This window comes from Pantherophis guttatus, chromosome 4 (assembly GCF_059756535.1).
Source record: "Pantherophis guttatus breed Tessera chromosome 4, ASM5975653v1, whole genome shotgun sequence".
Taxonomy (NCBI): domain Eukaryota; kingdom Metazoa; phylum Chordata; class Lepidosauria; order Squamata; family Colubridae; genus Pantherophis; species Pantherophis guttatus.
The window spans coordinates 140,015,878-140,036,798 of NC_142066.1; the positions used below are offsets into that span (position 1 = coordinate 140,015,878).

Here is a 20,921-nt window from a genome sequence, read left to right on the forward strand (position 1 = left end):
TAAAACATCCAGATAGGAATAAAATTGTATTTGAAGAACTCATTTTTTTCACATTATCTTTGTATTTTAATTTTTCCCCTCCTTCCATATTTTCACAATCACACAAGACCTCCCCCCCTCAAAATCTCTCTATTAGATTAATTTTTCCCAATAATGAAATGGCCACTCTTTATTACATTTACATTTCGAGCACCAGATTATTTGCTGAGCTTGGGGTCATTATGTCAGAAAATTAACCAAACCAAAGGATTTTAATTACACTTTATTCCAGCAAAGGCCTCTTGCAAAAGATTAATCTTTCAAAACTTACCAAAATCTAAAAATGATCTTGACTAAATTGAGCAGAAGGAGAAGTTATGATTAAAAATTGTTGAATATAGTATGAATATCTTTCTAAAAAAAGAAGTGGTTAGTAATTGCTTTGTCCCTGTAGCTATCAGTTGGCAGCCTGTTGACATTGGTTAGCTTTTCTTCTTCTATTTTTTTTTTTTTTGCACCTCTTAATTAGACAAGGAACTTGTATCCAGGACACAAGATAGTTCTTTCCAACTTTTCCCTTCTCTCATTCTCTGCAATGTTTCCTGTCTGTTTCAACCTGTAGGAAGAAGGAGGAGGTTCAGATGATAAAGCCATATCTAAGCTTCTTTGGGTAAGCCTAACATGTATGCAGAGCGGCTATTCTAGGCACGCAGGCTTATTGTTTTCTGGTTATGGTCAGCTTCATATTCAAGCTCTATGTGGCAGTGGTGCATCACAAGTAGGGACACTTCTTTGTTTCTAAAAAGAGCCAAATACATTACTAGCCAAAGTATTGCTGGTGTGATTAAAAGTCATTCTCCATGCTTGCCTTCTTCAGATCTTTCTATCATCACTAATCCTTCATCACTAATCCTTTCTATGGCTGCATTTGATTGGCTATAATAAGTGTAACCTTCTTGCATGGATTTTCTTGTTTGATTATTACAGCATATTGGCTAGATTGATAAATCCTGAAACACTTGAGTGTAAGAACTTTCATCAAATATTTGATGTAAATTCATTTCTTCTTCTATTCTTCTCTAACTGTCTAACATAACATTTCCATGTCTTTCTAATTCTGTCCTATGCTTCTGCCCCCTGTTCATAGGAACCTGTCTATGCTTCTACTTATTCTCCTGCTATTCTTGCTGCCCATAAACTTCATTCCTTCATACCTATTAATCAGGTGAGCAAATCTTGCATACTCTAGGCTAGGTCTTGCAATTTATTGAGCACTTACTCAATAAAGTTTTCCCCATCTCCACGTATATCAATCAACAGTTTTTCTGTCTGGAAGTTCTTAGATTTGTATTCCAATATATCGATAGTTGGGGAAGGTTGTATAGCGTAAATCTCATTTCTTCTATTCATTCTCTTTTTTTAATGTACTTTCAGTTCTAGCTCACTTCTTAGACATTAGTGATATAACCATAACAGATCATTCACATTGTTTTCCAATATACAGTGGTTGTATGTATGTGTGGGAGGGGTATGTCTTTGAATCAGCCTTAACACTTTTCTTGGTTAGATTTTCAGAAGTGGCTACACTATTGCCTTCTTCCTAGGATTGAGAGTGATTGGCCCAATATCATCCAGCTGATTTTGTGCATCAGTAGGAACTAGAACCTCAGTCTCCCAGTTTCTAGCGTGGTGCTTTAATAATTATATCAAACTGGCTCCATATTCTGCAAAGTCAATAGTTAAAAAAATATATGAGTTTGCTTTCATATTAGGAATTCAAAATGAATTTTGAATTGCAATATGATAGAAACCTGTATAAAGTACATTTTATATATATAAATTTCATCTCTTTAATCCAAGGTTAAAGAAGGCAGCAATAGTGGAAGCTATGATTTATTTGCTTAATATATTTCACTGTTTACATAGTCAAAGATACTCCAAGAGTGATGTGCTCCAAGAGTGATCAGTTACAAACTATGCCCACAAGCTGATAAAGTTTAGGGAGGGGAAAAAAAGAATTATTAGAACTCATTAATAATCTTACAGTATAATAATGAAAATAACTTAGTGAAGGAAAAAAGGAGTCCAGGAGACCTTCAAAAGAACCAGTGGAATTACTTTAATTTCCTTTTTTAAAAAAATCTTCAGATGTTTGCCTAATTACATCCTCCATAATAAATATCTTCAGTCATCATTCTATTATTATTCTGGATATTTCTTAGCTCTTTTTCTCTAAAACAAATTCAAGTCTTCTGAATATACCTAGGAACATTTAGTATAAGAAGCCAGACACTTGAACCAAGTTCCTGTGTTTAACAGATTTAACAGATTAACAGAGTTGGAATGGACCTTGCTGGTCATCTAGTCTAACTCCCTGCCCAAGCAGGAGGCCCATACATATGCCTTTACCTAGAATCAAATTCAAAACCTCCTGATTGTGAGGCAATAGCTCCAACTCTTTGAAAATAGCATTTATCAGTGTGAGGGCACCATTGTGACATAAGGTTCTTGATCACAAACACAAACCATTGCTTGATGTTCTAGATTTAAGTTACCTTAAATATGCTAGTTTCTCTGTACTGCCTTAACAATTCAGATTGGAGCTCTTGGACTCCCTGCTTCAATTCTGACCCTGCTTCTGTGCTGTATTTCTTTCTGATACTTGGGTTTCTTTTCCCTTAAGGTCAACAGTGCTAGTTTGACACAGCCAACCCCCCTGGAGTTTGACCGTCACCCTTGGAGATGGAAGGTGAAATATTGACTTTTCTGCCTGTTTCTTTAGCTTAGCAAGCAGTGGAATGAAACAGTTTTGAAAAGCAATGATTTCAAACATGATTGTATTGAGCACAATTCTCATTATTTGTGTGGCTGGATTTCACTTGTACGAAGTCATATTCTTTTTAGTCTAGTGACTCAAATGCGTGCAAATGGCACTTCCAGGCTATGTGTATATTAAAAATTACATTACTGTAGAAATACCCCCTACTTTATACAGGAAGGCATTTATTTCACTTTGTTCTGTATTCTTCCTTTAACCTTTGTGAGCTAAGATATCGTCCCAAAGATCTCTTTTTGTATATTTGTGTTTTCCATCATGAAGCATTTCAGCATTGTTTATAAGGTCAGAAGTTAATATGACCTTAAATAGATCATCTCTGAGGTATTTTACCAAATATTCTCAGCTCAGGAATGGATAATCTTAACTTTATGCCTTCTGTTTTATTTAATTCTGAATTGTTTGTACAAGCTGATAATTATGAAATAGGGATAACTTATTCAGATGACAGGATAAAAGTGTATGTTCAGAACCTGTGATTGCAATTTAATGATCGTTACTATAAAATGCATGGGTAGTATTTAAATTAAATTTTAATGCCAAATAGCAGTAGCACTTAGACTTATATACCGCTTTACAGTGCTTTACAGCATTCTCAGCTGTTGCCCCCAAAAACCTGGGTCCTCATTTTACTGACCTTGGAAGGAGGGAAGGTTGAGTCAGCCTTCAGCTGGTCAGAATCGAATCCCTGGCAATGGACAGAGTCAGCCTGCAATATTGCATTATAATCACTGTGCCATCATGGCTCCAAACATATAAGAGTTGTTTGGAGTTTGGCAGCATCAAATTGAATAAATTAATTAATAAATTAACTTTGCTGCTGTAGTCCTATTTGATTCTTTGTCCTGATGTCATTCAATTTCTGACATATAGCTCTTTGTATACCCCTTAAAGTTCAAGTGAGACTTTTTGTCAATAGAAGTCCTGCATTCTTCTGGGAGGAAGTTTTAGGTTATATGATTTTGTTCATTTGTGCTAGAATCATTTGTACTATTAGTTGCATAATATAGTACATGGCTCTTTTTTGTTGTATAGTGGAAGTGAATCCAGGGTATGTGGAAGTGCTTTATGATGCTACAAATACAGAATATTTTGTCAGGCTCTTATGGAATAATGCTTTCTTGAACTGATGGTCTACATCTTTTAGTGGGATTACATTGTTTATAACAGAATATATGCATTTGTTTCCTAGCTGTATATCTGTCCTGTGTTTATAAAAAGCATAAACTTCTGTGACAATCCTTGTCTTTTTCTGGATTTCACTGATTTTTTGTTGCATTAATATTTTTTGACTAGTAAATATTTGCACATAGCTAATACAAAAATGTTCATTATTTTTTTTAAGATGTCCTTGTATCCAAGGAAAAAAAAAATCCCAGGGGCTGTAAACTTGTGTTCATTATAAAGCATACACACACACAGTATAGTATCAAATTTATATTTGCTGATAAAGAAATAAAGGGAGATTAATATAGATCTATTTAGTTCTCATCAGCTAGCCATACCCTTACTTGGATTCAAACTTGGGCTACCTGCATATTAGGCAGTTGTATTAACCTCTGAGCCACAAGTTTCTTTATCAGCAAATATAAATTTGATACAATATATATATATGAAAGAAACAGCAGAAAGCAAAATTATCTTCCAAAGATTCTCAAGTATAAGATTCTATACTAGTAAACACAAACTTCAGCTGATTTTATTCTATTAAAAATCCTACACTTTAGCAAAGGACAGTAAAATATAACAAATATTTATTTTATTCTGCCTTCATTTTTAATAAAATACGTAGCAAGTCACTTGGTTGTGACAAAAAGCAATGACTGAAATAAGTTGGAGGAATAGTTAAACAAATTCTTAGTATTTAATCTATATAGTTCTCCCTAAATCTTGAGGTTGTTGTACAATAAACGAAATATGGGTTCATTCATTTCCAAGTGGTAACTAGTGCCATATACACACAAATTAAGAAAAAAATAACCAGTTTATTTTTTTTTTTAAATTATTTCTTGTGACACTGCTGCTAAAAGAAAGATAATACAATTGTTGCAGTGTAGATGAATACTGCTGAAGGATTGTTGGATAAAGCGAAAATATTACCGCTTGATAAATGGACTGCTTTTATCTGAGAAAAAGGCATAATTTGCATACTCCCAGACTGTCAACTGTTATTTTTTTATATATAGATACACTATGCATAGTAATCAACCAAATGCTAAACATACAAAGAGTATTGACATTTAAATTAAATAAATAACAAGGTTATTTATTGTCGCACACTATGCTTGGGAACAAGGTTTGATATAACTGAGAAAATAAACAATTTTGTGTCCCATAGGACAGACTATTTAGAACATTACAAATTCAATATCTGGCATTTTCAGTTAGATTAAATGGTAGGTGAGGGGGGACTGAAACCATGGAAAAGATCATAATATATGAAGCAGATCAAGGCTGTGATACAATTTGCAACAGTTTTATAGATACATTCATTGTACCTTGAAGGCCAAAAAAGGAACTTTTGCTATATTCAATTGTATTATAACAGAAAATAAGTACAGAGTACTTTGAAATCTTTAAAGTTCAAAATTTCAATCTAATCTAATCATGTAATCCTATAAAAAGATACATAAAATATTGATAACCACCTTTATTCTTTGAAAAAACAGAAGAATGTGGATACCTGTGAAAGTCCAAGTCAAATGACAATTGAAGAAAGAAAGCAATTAATAAGTGTTCGAGAAGAAGCTTGGAAAGCTAAAGGCAAGGGAGCATCAAACGATTCTACCCAGTTTACAGTGGCTGGCAGAATGGTAAAAAAAGGTACGCAAATTTATTTAATTTTATTTATTTGTTCAATTTCTATAGCTGCCCTTCTCATCCAAGTGATTCTGGGCAGCCTACAATTCTAAAACGGTTAAAACAATTAAAAACAACAAATCAGTAAATTTATCCTTTGTATCTGGATGTTTAAAAAGTTAGAAACCTGAAGCAACCCAAAAAGATTTTGCCAAGGATTTATCTTGCTTTCATTTCCAGAAGTTATTTTTTATTTTGATCCACATATTATTTAAGGAGACATTTCACTGATATTTAAAACTCAATTGGACAGAACACTAGCAGCAGCAGAAACAGCAAACTATTTCTCTTCTGAAGTCTGCAGTGTTTTATATCTTAATGTAAATAGGTTGCCATTGAAATAAGAAACAAAATACACCATTACTTGAGTGAGCAAGCTGATCACATCTCATGAAACCACTTAAACTGAATATCATACTATTTTTAGGATGCATTTATATTTTCTTCTGGCAGCTTAAATGATGGGCTTTTCTATTAGGAATAAAGGCATTTCCTTGGTTTCTGTGTGGCTAACGTTTAAGAGCACAGCTGTCTGTGAAAGCCCAATTTAAAAAATAGAAAAACATGGCCAGCTTTTTATCTAGTTCACAGCATCCTCTGTTCCTTCAGATGTTGCTTAGTTAGAACATTAATATTCCTTACCAACAATCATTTGTATACAAGGCTGCCTGGAATTATAGTTTAACAACATCTTGGAGGGCCAGAAACGTCTCATTCATGGTATACCTTGTTATAGCAATGACTATTTGTCCCAGAGGTATTAAGGTGAAAATTTCATTTGTATAGTCTAACTTTCTATTCTATTCAATAGCCACATTTGTACAGAAGGAGTTAACAATCTGCAAATGGTAGAATAGAACTGAGCCTCCAGACACCAATGCCTCTGGATTTATATTTTAAGCACTCTAGAGAATTTAGAATGAAATTTTAAAGAAGCCCTTAAAAGTTCTTCAGCGATTCTTCATTGAGAAAAAAGGAAATTATTCTATCAGAGGTCTCAATCACTATTAGATCTTCTAAATTATAATGTGGAGAAATATTGGGAGACCATGGAAATGGCAAATTGTAAGATCTAACAAAAACTAGTACTCAATGAGGTACATGTTCTTTTGTTAGCATATTTCAGTAATTTCTTGAAATATGATGGGCTATAAGCACTGCAGAAATATTGGATACATATTTATTGGTCACTCTGGGCAAGACAGTCTTGAAAACATAACACATGCTTTACCCTAAATAAGTTTCTGGAGATTTGCCACAATTGCTCCAGCACCATTGTTCCAGCAATTGCTCATCTTTTAATTACCATATTAAAGAAAGGAATTGGGTTATTTGTATCTTCAAAAACTCTGTTTGACTCCCTAAAAAGCTACCCATATTGCTTATTATCCATGGAATATGGATATGGAATATGGGTAGCTAAAAAGCTACCCATATTGCTTATTATCCATGGAATCTGAACATTTTACTTATTTAGCTAATTTAAGCATTTAGTGAATGCATAATTTGTGCAGAAATAGTCTCTTAATGTCCTTCAAGGAATATACTTATGCCAGGATTTTTTGATTGCCTGAAAAGTTCCAGGAATGCCTGAAAACTAGATTGTGCAGAAAATTGAAAACATCCATTCTTTGATATAAAATTAAGTATTTTATTATTCTGCAGGTTTAGCATCACCAACTGCCGTCAGTCCAGTGACATCCCCTTTCTGCAACAGGCTAAAATCAACCTCACCTATTTCAAAACCTCTGGAAGGTAAGTCATTAAAATATGTAAGAACAGTTTGAATTCTTCTTTTTAAAAAATTGATTGTTTTTACTCTTATTTTCTTTAGAAATTGAAGCGAGGCCAGATATGCAGTTAGAATCAGACATGAAGTTGGATAAACTGGAAACTTTCTTAGGAAGACTCAACAACAAAGGTCTGTAAAATCTTAAGAAGGCAGCCTGTGTTTTAGTTTGCTGTCCTGTGTAAAGAACTTTGCTCATTATTCCAATTTATTTATTTATTTATTGGTTCAATTTATATGCCGCCCTTCTCCGGAGACTCAGGGTGGCTTACAATGTGTTAAGCAATAGCCTTCATACTTTTGTATATACCTGCTTAGTAGGGCTTTCGGCCCCTCCTAAGCGGTGTTCTTTTTTATACAAAGTCAGCTTATTGCTCCCACAATCCAGGTCCTCATTTTATCTATCTCGGAAGGATGGAAAGCTGAGTCAATCTTGAGCCTGGTGAGATTTGAACTCGCAGTAATTGCAGGCAGCTGGCAGCTAAGTGCTACTTAATAGCACTTTAGTCCATTGCACCACCAAGGCTCAATAATGATCTGTGGCCTATATTAAGAATTATAAGTAAGGATTCATTAGCAAAAGTTTATTTTGTTAAGGAGATAAATAGCACCTTGTAGCATGTAGCATATACATTTAATCTATGCTTCATAATTGTTCAGTGTTAAAAATATTTAATGATCTAAATCAGTGTTTTTCACACGTCGCAACTTTTAAGACATATTGACTTCTACTCCCGTAATTCTCCAGCAAGTATTAACTGGGGAATACTGGGAATTGAAGCCCACACAGTTTCCAAGTTTGAAAAACAATGCTTCAAATGATTTATACATTTTTTGTACAAAAATATTAATAGTATAAGTATTCTTTATTTTAAAAATTGGTAAACAGTATGTCTTCCTGCTAACCATAACTAGATTAGAAAATGTTATAATGGCTTTTTAATGGCTGACAAATAATTATGTTCCAGAGAACACAAAATATATTTCTCATGACAGGGAACAAACATGGCTGAGACATAGATAGTTTTGAAATTTAATCTTTGGATTTTCATTTGACGTATATCTTGGTTATTTGCTTAGTTACTTCATACTAAATGGGCAGGATGAGTAATTAAAATAGATTTTTGCTACCATGTTTTTGCCTTCTTCTTTGGCTATTAAAGTTTTTAATAGATAAGAGAGAGGGAGTGTTTCTCACATTTACTTAAAATAACTGATTTCTGTTAAACTATTATCTTAAGAGCTCAAGTGAAAGAATATACATTTTGACCATCTTGTTGCTAATCCTTTCCAACCTGGTGTTTTCAAATGTCCCAGGTAACCATTCCCATAACCCTTAATCATTGATCATTGATGTTATGACATCTAAAAATTATCATCACCTCTATATTCACTAGAGAAAATTCTATTTGTTACAGCAACCAATTTTTAAAAAAATCTTTTAATTTGCTTATAAACCTCTGACAATAGGAAATTCATGCTCTGATAGCTAGTATATCTTTCAGATTAAAGTATAAAACCAGCCTGTCTAGCTAAACTGCTAGTTCTCCAGTATTGCCAACAAAATACTTGTAGATGGTCTACAAGCAAGACATCAAAGAAGTTGCATTATCCACTCTTTGCTGTTAAAAGTTTCATATCACACTTTCTAAATTTGTCAATTTCTTCTTTACAACTATTTGAGTTAATAAAATCATCAGTGTTCTTAATGTCAGTCAGGAGAGGAATGTGGTATGCTTTTATGTACCAAATCGACAGACCAGCACTAAAATGAATGTTTTTGTGGTAGAAATTTTAAAGTGAAAGACTGCTATAATATACAATATCACTATATAATCTTAATATGTGCTGTAGTTGCTGGAATGCAGGAGACAGTCTTGACAGTCACAGGAAAGTCTGTGAAAGAAGTCATGAAATTGGATGATGAAGAAACATTTTCCAAATTTTACCGATGCATGAATTTTCCATCTCCCTCTTTGCCTGTGGAGTTGGATGAAGACTTTGATGCCATATTTAATCCCAATTCACCGAAGTGAGTAGTTTCCCTTTCATTCCTTTAAAAATTAGTGGAAGGGTAAGGACTAAGAATCAGTCATTTCTGAGATATCATGCTGCGAATATGGATTATCACTTCTATTAACTTTTTTTCTGTGTGTTTATGGTTGGAATATTTCCAGTTTTTCTTGTAGTTTTTATTTTCAGGAGGTGACAGAAGAATCAAATTTTCACAAAGGGAATGCTAAAGAAAGAACATTGGAAAATAAAAACTCCATAATTTGAAGAAAATGAGATAGAGACAAATAGTAGTTGTAACATTTTACTAAATTAGCATTTAGGGAATTTTCAGCCCAAATATAACACTTCCCGTATTAATTGAGGTTGTCATATCAATTCACAGGAATATTGAGCAAATCACAGGGTTGAAAAGCAGATGCAAGAAATAGTCACGGGCATCTACCTCTCCTTCCATAAGCATTTACATGTTCCTTTTTCACTGCAGAAGCTATGTCACCATTCACTCTTCCACTACTCACAAGGCCAACCTTAAAGCATTATTGTGTGGGTCTTAATCACTTTGTTAAGGTATTGCTCTGTAGCTTCTTCAGAATGATTTATATGGTGTCACAGCAGTTCTGATGTGTTTTATTGTTTAGGCACAATAAAGCAATAAAGTGTTAGGAAGAAGAGAGTATTTTGGCCTAGTTTATGCTCCTCCTGATTTTGCCTGACAAGCCTTCATGGTTGCCTTTGCCTTTGCTTTCCTGGATGTTGGTTAAGACATTCAGATGTTAGTTGCATTCAGTGCCTTTAAGAAAAGCTGGTGAAAAATGGTAGGTTAAGTGGGAAGATCTTTTGCTTTTCAGGTTGATTTCTACAGTAACAGAGCACAAACGGGCTGTGAGGCCTACACGCAGAGTCCAGGCTTCTAAGAACCCTTTAAAAATGCTAGCAGCAAGAGAAGACATTCTTCATGAATATACGGAGCAGAGATTAAATGTGGCCTTCATGGAGTCAAAGCGGATGAAAGTTGAAAAAAGTAAGTTTAAGGTTTCAAACGGCTTTCTGTGTACTTTTATAGATGACTCATCTGCAAGATGGTCAAGATTAAGGTACAGTTTGAGGAAAACAGCACCATTGTCTCTATTTACCCATGAAGTGTATGTCATGATGCTTCTCAGTCATAATGGTAAACCATGGTTTATTTGCTTGACAGCAGTCATAGAAGTTGTATTTCCATCACTGTTATTTTTTTATTCCAGTGTTGATGCTGATATTATGCTCCTTTAATCCAGTTTCCCAATATAAAATTTTCATTTCTTAGAAAGCAGGGATTAAATCAGAGATTTCCATTTAGAATATTAATGAAAAACTCTTAAACAAACCATAAATAGGATAGGTGCCTATGCCTGGTACACAAAGTCAAAATGGAAGCCCACAAACATAAAGATTGTTTATTTCTTGTTAAGGTCTACAAGAAAACAACTACACTCAGAGACCACCAAGGACCCCACAGAACCTGGATTTCCTAGCTTCACTGCCAACCCACAATATTTAAGAGAGGGAAAGAGAATGAGGATGTAATTTCTCATTTTTTATGAAGCAGCGTCCTCTGGCCAGACAAAAAGTTGTCTCTTTTTCTCTTTCCACAGAATTGCTAAGACCTGGATATATGCAACGCGAAATAAGCATTGAAACTGGCCTTGCATATTTTTGAACTTTATTGTTTTTGGTAATATTTAATGATACAATCTATCCACTTTTCACTTTTATCTTGACATGTTCCTCCTGGAAATGTGAGGGTCTTCAGACTAGGGAGTAATTTGAGCTCAACCTGTTTTTTGTTATCTCTTTCAGCAGCATCAACAAAACTAAAGGCTGGATATAAGTGCATGAAAAAAAAAAGCTAAATAAATATGGAAACGAAATATAACGTCCTTTTTTTTGTTTTGTGTTTGTGTGTGTGTGTCTGCTTTCTTATTTATTTTTTCTGTATTTTCTTTTTTCCCCCTCTTCTTGCTGTCATTTTTTTTCTACTTCGTCTGTCTTAAGTGTCTCCAAACTCAAATTTCTCAGAAGTAGCACTTGCTGGCTTAGCGAGTAAAGAGAACTTCAGCAATATTAGTCTGCGTAGTGTAAATTTGACGGAGCAGAATTCAAACAACAGTGCTGTCCCGTACAAGAAGCTGATGCTCTTACAGATCAAAGGTAGGTGGAATAAGTACATTTTTTTAATTAATCCAAAATGCAACATGTTAAATATTGGCAAGGAGTTTCAATGATTTTTTTTTTCAACTATGGAGAAGAAGGGGAAAGAGAAAGAAAGACACTGGTAAGCAGGTTTAATACATTAATAAATGTACTTGTTATCTAGTAATCATGTTCCCTGGAAGATACCATTTTTAAAAAATCACATTAAAATCTGGCAATATTAGTAAAAGGACTTGAATTTAAAAATAGTTGTTTATTACTTTTACCTTATATTTTTATAAATAACACAAGGCAGTGAACATACCTAATTAATACTCTTTCCTCCTCCTATTTTCCCCACAACAAAGACCCAGTTAGTTGACTTGGTCTGAGAGGAGAGAGAGAGAGAGAGGGAAGGAGGGGGGGAGGGGAGGGGAGGGGAGGGGAGGGAGAGAGAGAGAGAGAGAGAGAGAGAGAGAGAGAGAGAGAGAGAGAGAGAGAAAACTTGTCTAGATCAATGTAATTTAATTATTTGAGCTCTTCATTTAAATATTTAAAAAACCTTACTGCTGTAAATGAGCAATTTATTCCCAGGTTTTAGAGACTCATTCTTGGGGAGGTACTTTAGAGATTACAGACCACCATGGATTGCCCACCCTGTTTTATAGGATAGGATAGGACAGGACAGAATTCTTTATTGGCCAAGTATGATTGGACCACAAGGAATTTGTCTTCGGTACATAAGCTCTCAGTGTACATAAAAGCTATAAATGATAAATCGTGATCATAGTCATCATGATCATACATTCATCATAAGATACAACACTTAGTGATAGTCATAGGATACTAAATAAGCAAACAACACAAATCATACTAGGAAACTAAATAAAACAATATAAATAGTAAAGATACAAGCAACAAAGTTATAGTCAAAAGTAGAAAAGGAGATAAGTAATAGGAAAATGACAAGAATTTAATTTAATTTATAAATTAAAACACTTGATAATTTTTGTCTTAAGTGAATGGTTGCTTCAAGCCGCTTTATTCCTGGGATATGTTCAGTTTCTGCTGTTAAGACACATTAAATGTCATTTAGAAAATGATATTACTGTATTTGTCTGAGATGAAGGTCTTCTTTCTAAAATAAACAGATCCGAAAGTTGCCTCTAGTCCCTTATTTATAGGATGTTCTTGGATTTTTTTTCTTTTTAGGAAGAAGACATGTCCAAACTAGATTAGTTGAACCAAGGGCCTCATCACTTAATAGCGGTGACTGTTTCTTGCTACTCACGCCACAGTTTTGCTTCCTGTGGATAGGAGAGTTTGCAAACGTCATAGAAAAAGCCAAGGTTAGTGCTCGGAAGGTCTGAGATAGCACAACTCTTGGTTATCTTTTTTTGTTAGGTTCATGGGCATTTGCAAAAATAATCATGCACAAGATTCTTAATGTCTCTAATTACGGTATAAATGTCGATGGGAAAATTCTTACAGCCAACCACCCACTTTTCTTTTCTTTTTTTCTCGCTAAAAATCATTAGGGAAAAGAGGTCCACATTCAAGAAGAAAAAATAAGTCTTGAATGACAGGAAGTCCTTTCTGACTTTTGTAGTTCAATGGGCTGTGTTCTCATTAAAATGGAAACAGGGGAATCTATCTGTATTTGACACAGTTTCCATCTTTCAGTTTAGTGTGTCCCATGAAAGTAGCAACAAGTACACATTCATTCTTTTCTGAATAGTCCAATTGTCCCCAAAGCTTAGGCAGTCCTATTCAGCTAATCATGTTCAATTTCTTAGGCTTCAGAGCTCGCAGCTTTAATTCAGACAAAGCGAGAACTTGGCTGCAGAGCTCCTTATATACAGACCATAGAAGAAGGCATCAATACTCATACTCATGCAGCCAAAGAATTCTGGAAACTCCTTGGTGGGCAAACAAGCTATCAGGGTAAGAGTGGGTTTGTTTTTGCCATCTCCATGCATTTTCCTCTTGTAAGAATATTCTTAAATTGCTTTTTTTTTTTAAATTTGCCATCCCTGGGCTGCATTGGTGACGTGTTTATTTTGCCTGCCTCTTTCAAGCGGTTGGAAGACCAGAGGAAGACGAGATGTATGAAGCTGCAATAATAGAAACAAATTGCATTTACCGGCTTGTTGATGATAAACTAATTCCTGATGACGACCACTGGGGAAAGATGCCAAAGTGTACATTGCTAAACTCGAAAGAGGTATAGTAAGAGGCATTTTCAGGCTTAAAGAGTCAGCTTAAGTGCTGATAAAAATGTATATACAGGTAGTCCTCAACATGCAACCTTTTGTTTAGGGACCATTCAGAGTTACAATGGCACTGAAAAAAGTGATTTATGACCTTTTCTCACACGACGTAGCATTCCTGTGGTCATATGATCAAAATTCAGATGCTAGGCAACTGGTTCATATTTATGACTGTTGCAATGTCCCAGGATTATATAATTCTCTTCTGCAGCCTTTTGGCAAGCAACTGCAGTATTTCACTTAATAACTGGCAAGAAAAATCATAAAACTCACTCTTAACAACTGTCTTGCTTATCAACAGAAATGTTGGGCTTAGTTGTGGTTGTAAGCTGAGGACTACCTGTGTCTTCTTTTCTCACATGATAATGTTCCTTTCCTCTTTGGGCTCAGAGATGGTTGTCTTTTTTTAATGTCAAACCAGGGGTGAAATCCAACAGGTTCTGACAGGTTCTGGAGAACCAGTAGCGGAAATTTTCAGTAGTTCGGAGAACCGGCAAATACCACCTCTGACTGGCCTCAGAGTGGGGTGGAAATGGAGATTTTGCAATATCTTTCCCCCAGGAGTGGGGAGGGAATGGGGATTTTGCAGTATCCTTCCCCTGCCACACCCACCAAGCCACGCCCACAGAACCGGTAGTAAAAAAAAAATTGGATTTCACCACTGTGTCAAACATAATGTGTATAAACCTAAAAGCTTCCAATGAATAAATAAGAAAACCAAGCAACCTTACAAGAAGCAGATTGTAATATTTGGGTTCCTAAAGAGAGTCCGTAAGGTAGCTATAAGCACTATTAAAGTATAATAATTAAACTTGTATAATTAAAATTGGAACACTTCGTTTATTAAAACAAAAAAACTAATGTTGTGATTATTTTAATTGAAATTATATGACTGTAAATGTTCTGACTTGTAGAGAAGGCAGCCAAGAAGCATTTGTGTAAGGAGACTGTTAAACAATCATATCTAAACAATGCATTACATTTACACAGTTGAATGAATTGTAGAAAAAACTTGCCCAATACACAACTACATCAGCTAGTGAAACAGAGGCACAGAGGAAAGAGGAAAATGTAGCACATCATATATTTTACCGAGATACTACAGTAGAGAGGGATGGAGTAAGTTCATATATCAGCTAAGCCATGCAATTCAAAGAACATCATATGGTTCTGCTTCATTTGTATTTCCATTGTAAATAATCTAAAATTTATTTTGTTTTGCAGCAGAAGCAAATGAAATAAATGTCTGTAACATAAAACAAAGAGGCTTCTTAAAAATGCAGAGCAGACGTGGTAAAGATACCAAGGATAACCAACTCAAGGAACAGTTTGCTTCCTATAGATTGGCCTCCCTCAGATGTATCATTAAAACACAGCTTTGTATTATGAAAACAAGCTTTAGACAGCTTTAAATTTACACAATTTCTTCTCTTCCTTATCTTTCCATATGAGTTTAAGGAGGAGTTTCAAAGATCTCACTTCAATTTTAGATCAACCACTAGTCATCATGTTTCTAGTATTTAAATTTACATTAGGTAATCTTAAATATAATTTGTTGAAAATAAATCTGCTTCAAATCACAGTATTCAAAACTGGTTTGTTTCATCAAAATACAGTGGATCTTTAATGCCTTGATGCTGCGCTAAATTTTCAATTAGCCTAAAAACAGAATTATCATCTTTTTTATTTTATTTTATTTGATTTGATTTATATGCCGCCCTTCTCCGAAGACTCAGGGCGGCTTACAATGTGCTCAGCAATAGCCTTCATCCTTTTTGTATATATTTATACAAAGTCAGCTTATTGCCCCCACAACTGGGTCCTCATTTCACCTACCTTAGAAAGGATGGAAGGCTGAGTCAACCTTGAGCCTTGGCGAGATTCGAACCCTGCAGTAATTGCAGGCAGCTGGTCTTAATAAGCTTAATAACAGGGTGCCTTAAACCCCTGTACTACCAAGGCTCTTTATGCCTCATCAGTCTGGCTAATTAAAATAAGGAGAGGGGAAGTGGTCATTATAGTCATTTTTAGTTCATTCCAATGTTTTGTGGCACCTGGAATAAGGCAAATAAGCATGTATCAAAATATGCATCAAAAGTTCATAAAATCCCCAGATGAAGACTTTATCAATCAATCCAGAGCTTGTCTTTGTTCTGTATCTTTATTCATTTAATGAATGTTAAAAACTGTTAGGTAAAGGTTAAGGTTCCCCTTGCACATATGTGCTAGTTGTTCCTGACTCTAGGGGGTGGTGCTCATCTCCATTTCAAAGCTGCACAACTGTTACTGCTTGGCTAAAAATTGAATGTTGTTTCTGTATTTCCTCTTGCCCATTCCAAAATTATTTCTTATTTCCTTGTTCTCTCTCTTTCTTTTTTAGGTTTTGGTGTTTGACTTTGGAAGTGAAGTGTATGTTTGGCATGGGAAAGAGGTCACACTAGCACAAAGGAAAGTTGCCTTCCAGTTGGCCAAACATCTATGGAATGGGACTTTTGACTATGCCAATTGTGACATCAATCCCCTGGATCCTGGTGAATGCAATCCTCTTATTCCAAGGTATCAAACCTAATGACAATGATGGTTTTGCTATCCTTATTTAAGAAAAGAAACATGTTAGGATAATAATTTCAATATTATTTTTCAAATTATTGGAAAGTTATGTCCCTAGGTTTTTGTCCCACATATACCTGTGGGATATATACATCAAAACTATCCTGTTGTAGGCAGGAATACAGCCTAATTAAAACCAGTACAATTGTTCCTTAATTGTAACTCCTAGGCAATCAACAGGTAATCATGTACATGTTGAGTAGAAAAAGTAATTCGGATATGGTATGAAAATAATATAGATATAGTTCAAAATCAGCCAAATTAGGGCATCAGAGTTTCAGTTTATAATACACAAGAAAAGACAGAAAGGCCAAGCCAAACTGAGAGCGAGAGGAAGTTGATTTCAAGACGCAGAGCATTTTGAGGGTAGATTGAAGATAGCTTGTCATTAAAGCATAATTAGCCAAGAAATAGTTTCCAGTATTTGTTTATCTGCAGATAGGGAGATTTATACAAAGAAGCTTCATAATTCAGCCCTAATCCCAACATAGCTAATATGCATATCATTCAGCTAATACACGTACAATTCAGTCAATTTGCAGGATTAAGGACATATTATTTTTTACAAGGAGATTTTTCTTGCAGTACTGTGCCACTGTACTTTCTGCTCTTCAATTTTCTTCGGTGTCACTGCCCAAACTTTTTTGAGATTGAGGTTGTTCTTAGATATCTAGGTCAAAGTCGGAGTCTTCAGTCTCAGATTTATGGGGGTAAAATCTTCAAAGGCCTCTGTTGGCTTCTCTATATCTTCAGGGTTTGTTTGGGGTTTTTTTTGGGGGGGGTGAGGGGGGGAAGGATATTGAAGGCAATTTTCAAAAGTCAAGACTCATAACTGCCAAATTATAAGCTACATATTTTGCCAATACTTTTTATTTAGTTAGTTTTGGTTGGCTGACTTTTCTTTTATAGCATGAAATGTTAAATGATGTTGGAACAGTCTATTTGTCTCTCTTTGGATCATGTAGAAAAGGACAAGGGCGACCAGATTGGGCCATTTTTGGGAGACTCACAGAACACAATGAAACGATACTGTTTAAAGAAAAATTTCTTGATTGGACTGAATTGAAGAAACTTCCCGAGAAGTATTCCACTGAATCCTCTCAGAAGGTGGCTTACTTGTTTATAATCTTCTTACTTGTTTATAATCATTTTATTAGGAATCACTTGATAAATGTATTGAGATTTTTTTCGCATTAAAGGTATCTTGCTTAAAAAAATCAGCTAGGCAAAAGAAGTTGTTTTAAGTAATTTATAAATGGCCAAATTAGTGATTAACCCAATGAAAATATAATTAGGAAACTTTTTTAAAAAATCTGCACAATAATCAGTAGAATATAGCAAGTATATAATAGATTGATTTAATTTTTTGCTATTGGCGGTGGTGGTAATATCTTATAAAAATAAATCACATCTTCATGCATGAGACTGTTTATCATCAGAAACCCAAGTCCTAGTATCAGGTAAACTCAGAGAGTAATTGAATTACTTTCAATTCTTTGGAAATACAATTTTTGGAGAACAATGTGAGTGAATTGTTGATAAAAGCTGTTTATACATTAGCGCTGTAATAAGACTGTTGGCTTTATATCGTGATATGAACAATGGACTTGCTGCCTAAGACTAAATGTGTTACGTCTTGTTACAGGAAGAAACCAGATCTGACACAAAGCCATATGATGTCCTGCTCATGGTCCCCGTCCCCCAGGCAACCGTTGGCACTGTCTTGGATGGGTTAAATATTGGCCGTGGTTATGGATTCATTGAAGGAGATGATGGGAGACAATTCGAAATTATCACCATCTCTGTGGACGTCTGGCACATCCTGGAATTTGATTATAGCAGGCTTCCTAAACAAAGTATTGGACAATTTCATGAAGGCGACACATATGTTGTCAAGTGGAAATACCTAGTGAGCACTTCAGGTCAGTAAAATACCTTCATCTTCTATTATGACTTAAGCTTCTATAAATGAAATGCTTAAATAAGGTGAAAGTACTCCCTGTATCTCACCACAAATGTATCTATTGAAGGCCATTGGGAGTTGATTATAGAGTTACCATGTTAATTTATAGGAAGTGCTTTGCTTCTGAGGCAGAAAACAAGTGATGAGTGTACATTTCTCTATGTGATGTCATATATATGTGTATGTGATATGTATGCACCAGTTAATATAAATCTATACATAAAAACCTGTGCACATTTTTAATAAGACATGATGGGCATGCATAATACCACAAACATATTGAATTTGTTTCAAGAGATGCTGATCAGTCTCCAGAGGTTTTTGGTCTGTCTGAATATTTATCTCCTAGTATTTTTGAACAGCATATCGAATTGCTTTTATATAATGTTTGTTAGTGCGGCTTTGGTTGCGAATTCTAAGCTGGATAATTGCCTTCCAAGTTATGACCTCTTTGTTTTGATCTTGCAGTTGGAAGCAGACAAAAAGGGGACTTACAGACAAGAGTCGTTGGTAAAGAGAAATGTGTATACTTCTTTTGGCAAGGGAGACATTCTACTGTCAGTGAGAAGGGGACTTCTGCATTGATGACTGTGGAACTTGATGAAGAGAGAGGTGCACAGGTGAAGAAAGCAAAGATTGGCAAAATAATAGGTTTTGTGAGTCTGGGGTCTCCAGCTTCACTCTTTCAAACAGCATATTGCAATCCATCTAATGCAGGGGTTTTAAACTGGCAGTCTGGATGCGTCATGCACAGGTTACAACCACCCCAGCTCTGTGAATGGGGAAAACGTGAAATATCATGTGACGGCAATGTGACATGGCGAGTTTGACACCCATGATCTATTGTATATAGGCTTCCATGTCTTTAATAGTACAGAGCAATTTACAGAAATGTAATAAAACAATCCTGAAAAAAAACACATAGTAAATGGATAAGGATCAATATTAAAATTAGTGGGTGAATAAATATACTTTAAACTTTCTCCTAATCTATAAAATCTTAAACAAGGAGAGGCTTATTTTAACTCCAGTAGAATTTCTTTTATATCATGATCCCCCCGACTCCCAGGAAAAAATACAATTCACTTTGGCCAAGGATGGACAGTCTGAAATTTCTGAGCTATACATGGCTACTAAATCCTCTGTTAGCACCCTTCTAACACCAACTGCAAAACATTACAGATGTCACACCATTTTGAGATTATATTGTAATAGAAACTCTTTAAAAAATTGTTAACTCTTTTTAAGAAAAACAACTAAGAAAGATTATGGACAAATTGGGTGACATGTCCTCATGTATGTAGCATCATTGCCGCATTCCATTCAAGCCCTTGCCGGAAAATATATTGAGAAAAGACCTAGCCATCAAAAGCCTGTCCACTCCCAACCTGGGTAGATCTCCATTGTTCCTGAGTTTCATCAAAGCAAATAAGGACCAGTTCAACTGACTCCAGCACTGTAACCAATGCAATGTTTAAGTTTCAGAAATGTATGACTCTCATTGAGTTTGTCCAATGAAGGTGCCATCAGAAGGGTACAGAAAACGCACAAGGCGATGCAGCAAACATGTCAGCTAGTAATGCACTTTTTATATTTTAAGTAAGAGCCAAACTTTGTTTAGAGGAAGACTGCGTGCAGGTAGAGGTTGTCCTCAATTTATGACCAATCATTAAGCTATTGCTTGAAACTACAACAGTAATTTCCCTCAAAAGTATTTATAATCCTTTCCAAAATTTCAAATTTGTTTAATGATCACGGTGATTCACTTAATGACCTCCACAAAAAAGATAGCAAAATTAGACAGTCACATGAGTGACTGACTTTACAATCACCATGATTTACAACCATAGTGAACATGTTCCATTATGGTTGTAAATTGAGGATTACCTGTACTTAATCTACTTTAAAGTCTATGTTTCAATACTACCAAATAGTTAAATGTATCTAATAATACATTAGATTTTCAGAGGAGATGATAATAAATAGTAAGAATAATCCCATGGCTTGAAAAAACTTTAAACTCTTTACAGGGCCTGCTCTAAGCTTGGCAGTCATAATTCACTGAACATATGGATTTGCATACCAGTTGTATATGGTATTGTGTGATCAGTGACAGAGCTCTTAAATTTTCTATCCTGAAGAACCCAGGTTCAGGTACTACCAGCCTCCCAATAAGGCTAGGAACAATTCTCATCTGAAACTGTAGAGAATCACTGTCATCCCATTTATTATAAATAATACCTAAATAAACTTATTGTTTGGGTTGTGAAAGGCAACTTTCCATGCAGAATAGTTTTGTGGGAACAACCCTGTTGCCAGGGAACAACTGTAAAAGCAAAGTATTTGCCAGCAACAACAGGTTCTCACTAGAAGGAAACTTTTTCAAGGGAGTCTGATATAACTGTTCAGAAATTGGGCAGTTCTAAA

The 20,921-nt window shown here is 35.0% G+C and overlaps 1 protein-coding gene across 50 annotated transcripts in view; it reads left to right on the forward strand.

Moving 5' to 3' along the window:
- The window catches only part of SVIL (supervillin), a 173,912-nt gene that overhangs the window by 139,971 nt on the left and 13,020 nt on the right, over positions 1-20,921 (forward strand). For 33 of the 50 annotated variants that reach the window (XR_015734081.1, XM_087892926.1, XM_087892935.1 and 30 more), the window contains 16 exons: positions 602-649; positions 1,127-1,204; positions 2,663-2,728; positions 5,485-5,638; positions 7,340-7,429; positions 7,509-7,595; positions 9,318-9,495; positions 10,328-10,500; positions 11,514-11,669; positions 12,864-13,000; positions 13,448-13,595; positions 13,730-13,875; positions 16,302-16,477; positions 17,497-17,638; positions 18,177-18,453; positions 18,963-19,114. Coding sequence is in view for 49 of the 50 variants with exons in the window: in XM_087892926.1 (XP_087749052.1) it covers positions 602-649; positions 1,127-1,204; positions 2,663-2,728; positions 5,485-5,638; positions 7,340-7,429; positions 7,509-7,595; positions 9,318-9,495; positions 10,328-10,500; positions 11,514-11,669; positions 12,864-13,000; positions 13,448-13,595; positions 13,730-13,875; positions 16,302-16,477; positions 17,497-17,638; positions 18,177-18,453; positions 18,963-19,114 (2,208 nt within the window). In the remaining variant the exon portion in view is untranslated. The remainder of the gene's footprint in view (positions 1-601; positions 650-1,126; positions 1,205-2,662; positions 2,729-5,484; positions 5,639-7,339; positions 7,430-7,508; positions 7,596-9,317; positions 9,496-10,327; positions 10,501-11,513; positions 11,670-12,863; positions 13,001-13,447; positions 13,596-13,729; positions 13,876-16,301; positions 16,478-17,496; positions 17,639-18,176; positions 18,454-18,962; positions 19,115-20,921) is intronic. The other 17 variants (XM_087892942.1, XM_087892962.1, XM_087892963.1 and 14 more) reach the window with 3 other exon arrangements.